The following is a 12,675-nucleotide window of genomic DNA, read 5'->3' as shown; positions in this document are numbered from 1 at the left end:
CTCTATGCCTTTCAACATGTAGAAACAACAGCAGTAATCGGAACGAGACCCTGTGTGCCCCTTTTCCTTGAATGTACTCACATAGAGTGACTGTACATCGTGATATATGTGCTTTCAATACCAATAGATTTGGGGAGATTTACTGCTCAGCATCAGAAGTCTCTGTAACGCTCGTCTTGTATTTGTAGTCCCCTGTAGTCTGCTGTGTTGATGCTCTTACCTTTGCCAAGTGATGGTAATTTGGTTGAGACATCGGGGTGGGGTTGTAGACCCACAATAGGAAATGGACATTTTCATGAGGAAAATCCATCAGAAGAAAAATAAAGATAAACGAGGTATCCACATGCCATCCTACAGAATGTTTCAAAACTGTGAAAATGCCCCAAGGAAGTTGGACAGAGTCTCTTTTCCCTTCTCCCTTTCCAGGCCGAGAAAGCAGATCGACGACAGAGCTTCGCGTCTTTAGCTTTACGTAAGCGCTACAGCTACTTGACTGAGCCCGGAATGAGTGAGTTTCCTAACACGTTCTACTAATCTACGTGGGTTTTTATAAGAAGAGGCATTTTTTCTGTACAAACTGAATTTGGGGTCCTTTGAAAACCCAGTGACGAAAGAAAAATTGCCTGCAGGAAAATTTTATCATGAAATCTAAGTGATTTTTTTTTTTGTACATAGTTCAAAATATGAAGTAGAAACTCCCTTAGCTCATAAGTTCAAAATGTTTTTTTTTTTTTTAAGCACTATCTCTTTTTTAAATTAGAAACATCTATGCGTTACTTGTCTTTAAAAATCTTGATTTCCCTTGTTTGTTAACTAGAAGATATCGGGCCAATATTGATTCAGATCTAAATATTGCTTCAGATTCTCTAAAGGGAAATATTCATTTTTATATATGTGGGATGGTAGAATGAATGATAAAGTAACTTTGATTGTCATCTCATTTTTCTTAATATAGGTAGATCATTAGATCTTAGTCCTGATTCTCCTTCTTCCCAGTTTGCAAGAATTAGATTTTCCTACCGTCTTGAGGTAGCACTTCTATACTGATTCCTTATTTCCTCCTTCCTCCTCTTACCCCAACCCCTCCCCCACTGCCCTTTATTAAACACCAGTTCCAAGGCTAGTCTTCACTAGACTGGCTTAGTCCTTTTCTCCTCTCAGTGATTGTTTTGATTCATTGTTAACTGGTTTGCAAGTATCAAGGTATAAATTCACTCAGTCATACTCATTCATCTGTCTCCCTCTCCACCTCATCCTTTCCTGTTCCCTCAGCCCTCTAGCGAATCCCTTCCCCGACAGGAGCTAAGAATGCTGAGAGCAGCACCGTGTTTGATCCATCAGAAGAGGATTTTTACAAAAATTATTGTTAAGTTAGCGGACGATTTCTAGCTACTTTTCATTACCTACCATTAACTTGCATTCAGGAGAGATTGGAAATTTACCAGTAAGAGCCACAAGGTTGGTTTTTCCCACCTTCCCTGAATTCTTGTTTCGGTGGGCCAAGATAGCACATTAAATGTGCAGCAGGAACACTTAGTTTAGAGGTCTTAGTATAATCTTCTGAGTCTAGCTCCTTGACTACTAGGGAAACTTTTGTATTCAGACACAAAATGGAGAGCATAAGAGAAATGAAATGCTACCACACTCATGAATGGTTCTTCCGGATCTCAGTTTTTGCCTCTAGCATAAATGTCTAAATCCTTCCAGAACCACAAAGGCTAAGTTGAACCCCTATTATCACAAAGCAGGAACAGTATATGTGTATAACTAAGTGGTTTTTTCAATATGACTACATCTGCTGGGTAGAAGTTTTCTTGGGAATACTATTTTGCCTCAGAGCTAAGGCTCTCAGAGTAGCTGGTTGGGACTCCTAGGCAATGTCCTTAAGATTTTAACAATCTCCATGACCAGCTCCTTTAGGTCCAAGGCACCTCTGGGCAGGTGAGCTCCCATATGATTCTGGTCCCTAAGATATCTGGGGGGGATATATGAGTTTAAGGTGAGGTCTACGCTAAGTCAACTGAATTTTTCCCACTTGTGGAAGTATTGCTATTTTTTAGTTAGTTTCAGTTATAGTATAATACGTGGCTTATCTTCCTTGACTTTTGGTAGAAGGAAGAGGGTCCTTTTCTCTGTTTTATGAAAGGGAGCATAATGGTGGTAAACAGAAGAATGGAAAGAACTAAGATGGGACAATAAGGAAACTAAGGAAATGCTATGGCCCCTTAATTGGTGTTAGAACTCCAAATGATGCAGATATTCCCTCAGTATCCTGCCCTTTCAAACCACACCGCCCCCCAAATAAAGAAAGAGTCTGGTGTAGTTCAATGCCTGACATCCAGAACCTCCCAGAAATTTTCTTTGTTACAAAGGGCATCCCAGAGTATGTGTCATTAAAGCATAAAATGTGTAACTGATCAGTAAATTGGCGGCTTCATGAGAAGTATAAAACCATACATGTGGTTTAGAGGACTTCTTTGCTTAATGGAGCCAGCCTTCAGTGGTAAAGGCGAGATGCTGTGCCAGGTTCTGTTAGTTATAAAAATAAATTCTCATGAGACATTGAACTGAGCCCAAGTCACTGAATTGAAGGAATCCCCAAACCTTCCATTTGCACTGTGTGTTTCCAAAAGAGTTAAGCAATATAATATTGAGAATTATGACTAGGAGGGGTTAATGAGCGGTTGAGTTTTTCCTCAGTTCTTCCACATTTCTTTAGAATAATATGTAAGCTTAGAAGAGGACATGTTCTGAATGTCTGAATTTAAATGTACACTAGGAATGAAAATCTTCACCCTTGTGGGAGTAGCTGCTAATCCAAGGACTGGATTATAGCACTGGCCCGGGCACGGCATGAAGAGGAGCATAAAAGATGAAGCAGATTCTCATTTCCTCTTCGCGTGTCACTATTATTCTGCACCAGTGCTTTCTGGGAGCGAAACTGTACTCAACTTTGACATAGACCGCTAGCCCTTGGCAGGCATTCCAAATCTCTGTGACCAACTCGGTTTGTTTGCTAGAGTTGTAGAAGTAGAGAGGACCAAGTGCGTGCTTGCTCTCCCCCGGCGAGTGTGCTTACCTCATTTGTGTGTTTCTCGTCCCATTGCCAGATGAATGCTGGTATTAAATCCATCTTTCCCAGTGGGAGGTCTGCCTCATGGTTGCTCCGGTGTTTGGGGTATCTATGAGTCCCATGAACGTTCTTAAAAGGCACCAGAATTCGCACCTTTGCCATGGATAAAAATGTATACAGATATATGCCGTATCCCACTGCAGATACTTAAATGTGGGGTATTAAAAATATGACTGCTTTTTTAGATTTTTCCCATGATACCTTTTGAGAATTCAAAGTAATTGTGAAAATTGTGGAAAAAAATATCCAAAATGAACTAGGTGCTTTTATCCATAATGAAGAGAACTCCAGATGTGGACACATTTAGTTGCAGATATGTTTTAAATAGGCAGTATTAAATATTTTCCTAAAGTCTCAAAAGGTACCAAGATTTTGCATCTCATGGAAAAAGTGTACTCTTCTTTCTAAATGCTCTTGTGGAAATATTTTTAAAGTTTATATATTGTGCATAATATGGCATAAAAATTGTATTACTTCATTGGCTTGTTTGCCATGATATATTGTGCATGATAAAATGTTTTCAGTTGCTTTGCTTGCTTATGGTAACCATGACCCATATTTTCTGCTTTTTTTCCCCTTTGTGTGTATGTACACATGCATTTTTAAATCATTTCATATTCCATTTTCTTTTTTCCTCACCAAAAGGAATATGCTGCATGGAAACAATAAATGCAAACATTCCTTTTCTTTGTTTTATTTTTTTTTTTCTTTTAAACTTCTGACTCAGAAAATTTCTTGCTCTTATTGGCTTTTTATGGGTGTGAAGCATAACCGAATTGTGCATGGAAGGTACAGATTTAAAATCCAGTGGCTTCACAGTTTGCACATCAGTTGCCTGTCACCTAAAAGTTAACTTGGATTCTGCATGAAATAGGCTTGAGTAGTTTTCTAAAAAAGAGTTCTAGATATTTAACGTATAGTGACACATCGATACGGTTCTAAGTAGACGCAATCAGTATCACCGAAAGGTTCAAGCAGAGGGAACGTTAGACATTGCTAAAATGAAAGTTATACGGTTGCACAAAACAAACTTGTACCTATACAGGCAAAACAGAGTGGCTGCTGATATTTCAAAACCAGCACATAAGAAAGTCAATAGGAAGTAAGGCAACGGTTTTCCATTGTGGTTATTTTTCTCATCATTAATTCTTTCCTCATGTTTTCTGTTTCTCATTGTTGGCCTCTTTGGTTGCGATGTGCTTTTTCTGTCTTTCATTTCACATTGCTCTGTTTTTTTCTTTGTTTGTTTGTTTATTTTTAACTTTGGATTAGTTATGTCTGTGGAATTTTTTTTTTCCTCTTTTACTTTAATTGTTCCTTTTGCCTCTTCCATTCTAAATCATGCAAACAATTGTACTTGCTTTTGTAATATTTCAAAGTTTACTGACCAATTTTTTTCTCTGGTCTCTCTGTTTCTCAACCATTTTTGTTGATTTTTGTGTTTGATTTCATTTTAAAATTTAAGAAACAGTTGAACGGAGTGCAGGAGCAACAAGATCCCTCCCCACCACTTACTCATACAAGCCATTCTTTTCTACAAGACCATACCAGTCCTGGACAACAGCTCCGGTTACAGTGCCTGGGCCAGCCAAGTCAGGCTTCACTTCCTTATCAAGCTCTTCCTCTAACACGCCATCAGCTTCTCCGTTAAAATCAATATGGTCTGTTTCGACTCCTTCTCCAATCAAATCCACATTAGGCGCATCAACTACATCTTCAGTTAAATCCATTAGTGATGTGGCATCTCCAATTAGATCCTTTCGGACAATGTCTTCACCGATAAAAACAGTGGTGTCACAATCTCCATACAATATCCAAGTTTCCTCTGGTAACCTCGTTAGAGCTCCCACAGTCCCAGAGGCCTCGCCTTTAAAAGGGCTGGCATCCAGTTCTACGTTTTCCTCCCGCACCTCTCCAGTGACTACAGCAGGGTCTCTTCTGGAGAGGTCGTCCATTACTATGACACCCCCTGCCTCCCCCAAGTCAAACATTAATATGTATTCCTCAAGTTTGCCATTTAAGTCAATTATTACATCAGCAGCACCGCTAATATCTTCACCTCTAAAGTCAGTGGTGTCTCCAGCTAAATCAGCAGTTGATGTCATTTCATCTGCGAAAGTCACGATGGCCTCTTCTCTCTCATCACCTGTGAAACAGATGCCTGGACACGCAGAGGTAGCATTGGTCAACGGCTCTATTTCCCCTCTCAAGTATCCGTCATCGTCAACGTTAATTAACGGATGCAAAGCCACTGCCACGTTACAGGAAAAAATTTCTACAGCTACAAACTCTGTGAGCTCTGTGGTTAATGCAGCCACTGACACAGTTGAGAAAGTGTTTTCTACCACAACAGCCATGCCATTTTCCCCACTCAGGTCATACGTTTCTTCGACACCATCAGCTTTTCAGTCTCTAAGAACTCCTTCCGCAAGTGCACTCTATACATCCCTTGGGTCGTCGATATCTGCAACTACCTCATCTGTAACTTCGTCGATAATAACAGTGCCAGTATACTCTGTAGTCAATGTTTTGCCGGAACCAGCATTAAAGAAACTTCCAGACTCTAGTTCACTTACAAAATCAGCAGCAGCCTTGCTGTCCCCCATTAAAACATTGACTACGGAGACACGTCCTCAGCCCCATTTCAATCGAACTTCATCTCCAGTTAAGTCGTCTTTGTTCCTTGCACCCTCTGCCCTTAAGCTGTCTACACCATCCTCTTTATCTTCCAGTCAGGAGATATTAAAAGACGTGGCCGAAATGAAAGAAGACCTCATGCGGATGACTGCGATCCTACAAACAGACGTGCCTGAGGAGAAGCCATTCCAACCCGAGCTCCCCAAAGAAGGGAGAATTGACGATGAAGAACCTTTCAAAATCGTTGAGAAAGTAAAGGAAGACTTAGTGAAAGTGAGCGAAATCCTTAAGAAAGATGTGTGTGTAGATAACAAAGGACCGCCCAAATCGCCAAAGAGTGACAAAGGACTCTCTCCCGAAGACGACTGGATAGAGTTTAGTTCGGAAGAAATAAGGGAGGCGAGGCAGCAAGCTGCGGCGAGCCATTCTCCGTCTCTGCCGGAGAGAGTACACGTGAAAGCAAAAGCGGCCTCCGAGAAGGATTATAACTTGACCAAAGTTATTGATTACTTAACAAACGATATTGGGAGTAGTTCATTGACAAATTTAAAGTACAAGTTTGAGGACGCAAAGAAGGATGGCGAAGAGCGACAGAAAAGGATCTTGAAGCCAGCGATCGCTTTGCAGGAACACAAACTCAAAATGCCGCCAGCCTCCATGAGGCCCTCCACCTCTGAGAAAGAGTTGTGTAAAATGGCCGACTCCTTTTTCGGAACAGATACCATTTTAGAGTCTCCGGATGACTTTTCTCAACACGACCAGGACAAAAGCCCCTTGTCTGACAGTGGCTTTGAGACAAGAAGTGAGAAAACGCCTTCAGCCCCACAGAGCGCTGAGAGCACTGGTCCTAAGCCACTCTTTCACGAAGTCCCCATCCCTCCTGTCATCACAGAAACAAGAACTGAAGTGGTGCATGTTATCAGGAGCTATGAGCCCTCAGCGGGAGATGCTCCCCCAGGTCCCCCGGAGGAGCCCGTGTCACCGAAACCGTCGCCTACTTTTACGGAACTGGAACCAAAACCCACCACCTCTAGTATTAAGGAAAAAGTTAAGGCGTTCCAAATGAAAGCCAATGGTGACGATGACGACCACAGCCGAGTTTTGAGCAAAGGCATGCGTGTTAAAGAAGAGACCCACATAACCACGACCACCAGAATGGTCTATCATTCCCCACCAGGCAGCGAAGGGGCCTCCGAAAGAATCGAGGAAACCATGTCAGTCCACGACATCATGAAGGCCTTTCAGTCCGGGCGGGACCCTTCCAAAGAACTGGCAGGTCTGTTTGAGCATAAGTCGGCGGTGCCTCCAGATGTTCACAAGTCTGCGGCTGAAACCCCAGCCCAGCATGCAGAGAAGGACAACCAAATGAAACCCAAACTGGAGCGTATAATAGAAGTCCACATCGAAAAAGGTAACCAAGCTGAGCCCACTGAAGTCATTATTAGAGAAACCAAAAAGCATCCAGAGAAGGAAATGTATGTATATCAGAAAGACTTATCCCGGGGAGATATTAACCTAAAAGATTTTCTGCCAGAAAAACACGATGCTTTTCCTTGTCCAGAGGAGCAGGGTCAGCAAGAAGAAGAAGAGCTTACTGCCGAAGAGTCATTGCCTTCTTATCTGGAGTCTTCCAGAGTGAACACTCCTGTGTCCCAAGAAGAAGATAGTCGCCCTAGTTCTGCTCAACTCATATCTGATGACTCTTATAAAACATTGAAGCTTTTAAGTCAACACTCCATAGAATACCATGACGATGAGTTGTCAGAACTAAGAGGGGAGTCTTACAGGTTTGCTGAGAAAATGCTTCTGTCAGAAAAGCTAGATGTGTCTCATTCTGATACCGAGGAATCGGTTACAGACCATGCAGGACCCCCTAGCTCAGAGTTACAGGGGTCTGATAAGCGGTCCAGAGAAAAAGTAGTCACTGCCCCCAAAAAAGAAATCCTCTCCAAAATCTATAAAGATGTGTCTGAAAATGGTGTAGGTAAAGTGTCTAAAGATGAGCATTTTGATAAAGTGACAGTGTTGCACTGTTCTGGCGATGTTAGTAGTCCAAAACATGCCATGTGGATGCGCTTTACTGAGGACAGATTAGACAGAGGTAGAGAGAAGTTGATATATGAAGATAGGGTGGACAGGACTGTGAAGGAAGCTGAAGAAAAACTGACTGAAGTGTCACAGTTTTTTCGTGACAAAACCGAAAAGCTGAACGATGAACTGCAGTCCCCGGAGAAAAAGCCACGCCCTCGAAATGGCAAAGAGTACTCTTCTCAGAGCTCTCCGGGGAGCAGCCCCGAGAAAGTCCTGCTGACAGAACTGGTGGCATCCAGTGACGAGTGGGTTAAGGCAAGGCAGCATGGCCCTGACGGACCAGGCGTCCCCACAGCCGATGAGCAGAAAGCAGCCAGTCCGCCCAGCAGCCCGGAGAAGAAGGTTCTGTCCCCACAGCCTGACGACAGCAAGCCCACAGAGGAGACCCAAGAGAGCGTTTCACAGAGCAAGGCACCAGCAGGGCCCCAGTCTGGGTTTCAGCTCAAACAATCCAAGCTCAGTTCCATTAGATTAAAATTTGAACAAGGCGCACAGGCAAAAAGCAAGGACGTGTCTCAAGAAGAAAGAAAGCCAGAGGGCCAGTCGAGAATCCCCGTGAAAAAAATCCAGGAGAGCAAGCTGCCCGTCTACCAAGTGTTTGCTAGAGAAAAGCAGCTGAAGGCTGTAGACCTCTCAGACGAAAGAGTATCCGCGCAGAACGATCTGATGGTACTCAAGGCTAAAGACGAGCCCGCGCAGAGCGGCGAGCTTGTCCTAAATGATTCTGGCTCCGAGGATGTGAAAACACAGAGGACTGAAATGTCAAGTAAAGCCATGCCTGACTATTTTTCTGAGCAACAGGCTAAAGACTTGGCCTGTCATGTGACCTCAGATGTAGCAACTAAGGGACCATGGGACAAAAAGGTCTTTAGAACATGGGAAAGTTCTGGAGCCACTAACAATAAGTCTCAGAAAGAAAAACTCTCGCATGTACTTGTTCACGATGTAAGAGAGAATCACGTTGGTCACCCTGACAGTAAGATTGTTGGTCAGAGGAATGAGTTTATGTCTGTGACTGAGAGAGAACACAAGTTGTTAACGAATGGCTCTCTCTCAGAAATTAAGGAAATGACTGTAAAATCTCCCTCCAAAAAGGTCTTATATAGGGAATATGTTGTGAAAGAAGGGGGACGGCCGGGTGGGCCTCTGGAACAAGCTCCGAGGAGGAGTGAGAGCTCAGCCGTGTCGCACATCCCGGTCAGAGCCGCGGAGGGAAGGAAGATGCTGTCATCTGATGTCCCCGATGGCTTTTGCGAGCAGTCGACATTCCCCCAACATGAACTATCGCAAAAGTTGCCCCGGTCCAGTATGAGTAAAGAGACGGTTGAGACACAGCACTTTAATTCTATAGAAGACGAAAAAATTACCTATTCAGAAATCAGCAAGGTTTCCAAACGTCAGAGTTACGTAGGCTTATGCCCTCCTCTCGAGGAAACCGAAACCTCTCCCACCAAATCTCCTGATTCCTTAGAGTTTAGCCCAGGAAAGGAGTCTCCCTCTAGTGATGTGTTCGACCACAGTCCCCTTGACGGATTGGAAAGAGTTTCTCCACTAGCCCAGACAGAGGGAGGGAAAGACATAAAAACTTTACCGGTGTATGTCAGTTTTGTACAGGTGGGGAAGCAATATGAAAAGGAGATACAACAAGGAAGTATAAAAAAGATCATAAGTCAGGAGTGTAAGACAGTACAAGAGACCAGGGGGACCTTTTATACAACTAGGCAGCAAAAGCAGCCTCCTTCTCCCCAAGGTAGTCCAGAAGACGACACTCTAGAGCAAGTTTCCTTTCTAGACAGCTCTGGGAAAAGCCCTTTAACCCCAGAAACGCCCAGTTCAGAGGAAGTAAGTTACGAATTTACGTCTAAGACACCAGACTCGCTCATAGCTTACATACCAGGCAAACCCAGTCCAATTCCTGAGGTTTCTGAGGAGTCTGAGGAGGAGGAGCAGGCCAAGTCAGCCTCCTTAAAGCAGACTACGGTGGAGGAAGTAACCGTTGACCGCGAAACACCTACCGATGTCAGCAAAGACTCTAACCAAAGACCCAAAAGCAATCGAGTTGCCTATATTGAATTTCCCCCTCCGCCACCACTGGATGCAGACCAGATGGAGCCGGATAAGAAACCCCATTATCTCCCCGAAAGAGAGGCGGACATGATCGAAGTCAGTCTGCGGGATGAGCATGACAAGTACCAGCTGGCCGAACCGGTCATCCGAGTGCAGCCGCCCTCGCCAGTTCCCCCAGGGGCCGACGTCAGTGATTCGAGCGATGACGAGTCCCTCTATCAGCCCGTCCCCGTTAAGAAATACACCTTCAAATTAAAGGAAGTGGACGACGAACAAAAGGAAGTGACAAAATCCAAAGCTCCTGCTGACAAGCCTTCCAGCCAGAAGGAACTGGAAACGAATGGCTCTGGAAAAGATCACGAGTTTGGCCTTGGCCTCGATTCACCTCAGAACGAAACCGCCCAGAATGGGAACAATGACCAGTCCGTCACGGAGTGTTCCATCGCCACCACGGCCGAGTTTTCTCATGACACCGACGCCACAGAGATCGACTCTCTGGACGGCTACGACCTGCAAGACGAAGACGATGGCTTGACGGAGAGTGATTCGAAACTCCCAAGTCAAACCATGGAAATTAAGAAAGATGTCTGGAACACGGAGGGTATTCTGAAGCCGGCCGATCGCTCCTTCAGCCAAAGTAAACTTGAAGTCATCGAGGAGGAAGGAAGGGTGGGACCCGACGAAGACAAGCCACCTTCTAAAAGTTCCTCATCTGAAAAGACTCCTGATAAGACTGAGCAGAAATCGGGGGCCCAGTTCTTCACCCTAGAAGGCAGACATCCTGACAGATCAGTGTTTCCTGATACTTACTTCAGTTACAAAGTAGACGAAGAATTTGCCACTCCTTTCAAAACAGTAGCTACCAAAGGTCTAGATTTTGATCCTTGGTCTAATAACCGAGGGGATGATGAAGTTTTTGACGGTAAATCACGGGAAGATGAAACTAAGCCCTTCGGTCTGGCTGTGGAAGACCGCTCTCCAGCAACAACCCCTGATACAACGCCTGCCCGAACGCCAACTGACGAAAGTACCCCAACTAGTGAGCCTAACCCCTTCCCATTTCACGAAGGGAAAATGTTTGAGATGACTCGCAGTGGTGCAATTGACATGAGCAAGAGGGATTTTGTTGAAGAGAGGCTCCAATTTTTCCAGATTGGTGAGCATCCTTCTGAAGGGAAGTCAGGGGACCAGGGGGAAGGGGATAAAAGTATGGTCACTGCCACACCCCAGCCACAGTCAGGGGACACCACTGTAGAAACCAATCTAGAGAGAAATGTAGAGGCACCTCCAGTCGAACCCAAGCCCAGCAGCCCGACCAGCGGAGAGTGTCAGGAAGGCGCAGCCAGTAGCGGCTCCCTGGAGAAATCGGCAGCAGCCACTGGCGCCTCTAAAGTTGACCCCAAGTTGCGCACGCCTATAAAAATGGGAATTTCTGCATCCACCATGACCATGAAGAAAGAAGGCTCTGGAGAAGTGACAGATAAGATAGAAGCTGTGATGACCAGTTGTCAGGGACTAGAGAATGAAACTATCACAATGATTCCAAATACAGCCAATAGCCACATGGGCACTAGGCCTCAGGAAAAACACGATTTCCAGAAAGATAACTTTAATAACAACAACAATTTGGATTCTTCCACTATACAGACAGATAACATTACAAGTAATGTAGTTCTGACAGAACATTCTGCACCCACTTGTACCACAGAGAAAGCTAATCCAGTGAAAATCTCATCAGGAAAAAAGACAGGGGTACTGCAAGGACACTGTGTAAGAGATAATAAGCAGAAGGTTCTTGGAGAGCAGCAAAAGACCAAGGAACCGATAGGGATTAGGCGAAAATCCAAACTTCCCATAAAGGCCACCTCACCAAAAGATACCTGCCCACCAAGTCATATGCCAAACATGAAAGTGAGTAAAACGAAGCAGGTCAGTCAATCTGAGAAAACCAAAACCCTTATTGCTTCTTCATGTGTAGACGTAAAGTCCAGAATTCCAGTAAAAGACACACACAGGGATAACGCAGGTAGGAGAGCATGTGCCACACAAAAGCAAGGGCAGCCAGAGAAAGGCAAGGCCAAACAGCTCCCATCCAAGTTGCCAGTAAAGGTAAGACCCACCTGTGTCACCAGCACCACCAGCACCACCACCAGCACCACCAGCACCACCACCAGCACCAGCACCACCACCACCACCACCACCACCACCACCACCACAATAAAAGTTAGGAAAAGTCAGCTTAAGGAAGTATGTAAACATTCCATTGAATATTTTAAGGGAATTAGTGGTGAGACCTTAAAGCTTGTGGACCGCCTCTCGGAAGAAGACAAAAAGATGCAGTCCGAGTTGTCCGATGAGGAAGACAGTACCTCAAGAAACACGTCGTTGTCCGAGACTTCCCGGGGTGGCCCGCCTTCAGTTACAACGAAGTCTGCTAGAGATAAGAAAACAGAGGCAGCACCTTTAAAATCAAAGAGTGAAAAGGCCGGCAGTGAGAGAAGGAGCAGTAGGAGGACTGGTGAGGACGAAGGCAGTCAGGTCTCTCGAGCACTCTTTGCTCACATCCTGGAGAACGAGCGTAGTTCGTAAACACTTTCCGACTCGTAGAGCCTAGTGCATGCCCTGTCGTGATTGCCTGTGCGGTGACTTAACTGTAGTTTCTCATTCTGTCATTGTCATCTGTGCGTGCTGTCTCTACACTCTTCTCTCTCCCTGTCAACCAAATGACACCGTAGGCAGCTAGGGAA

General features: G+C 44.6%; 1 protein-coding gene across 4 annotated transcripts in view; it reads left to right on the top strand.

The window, feature by feature from the left end:
- The window catches only part of ANK3 (ankyrin 3), a 667,426-nt gene that overhangs the window by 618,086 nt on the left and 36,665 nt on the right, over positions 1–12,675 (top strand). For 3 of the 4 annotated variants that reach the window (XM_032312011.1, XM_032312012.1, XM_032312013.1), the window contains one exon: positions 427–508. In XM_032312011.1, coding sequence (XP_032167902.1) covers positions 427–508 — 82 coding nt within the window. Of the gene's footprint in view, positions 1–426; positions 509–4,598; positions 12,447–12,675 lie in introns of all 4 variants that reach the window. The other variant, XM_032312010.1, reaches the window with a different exon arrangement.

This window comes from Mustela erminea, chromosome 14 (assembly GCF_009829155.1).
Source record: "Mustela erminea isolate mMusErm1 chromosome 14, mMusErm1.Pri, whole genome shotgun sequence".
In the NCBI taxonomy this organism is placed as follows: Eukaryota; Metazoa; Chordata; class Mammalia; order Carnivora; family Mustelidae; genus Mustela; species Mustela erminea.
The sequence above is the reverse complement of the archived record's forward strand: the minus strand, read 5'-3'. Positions and strand labels throughout refer to the sequence as shown.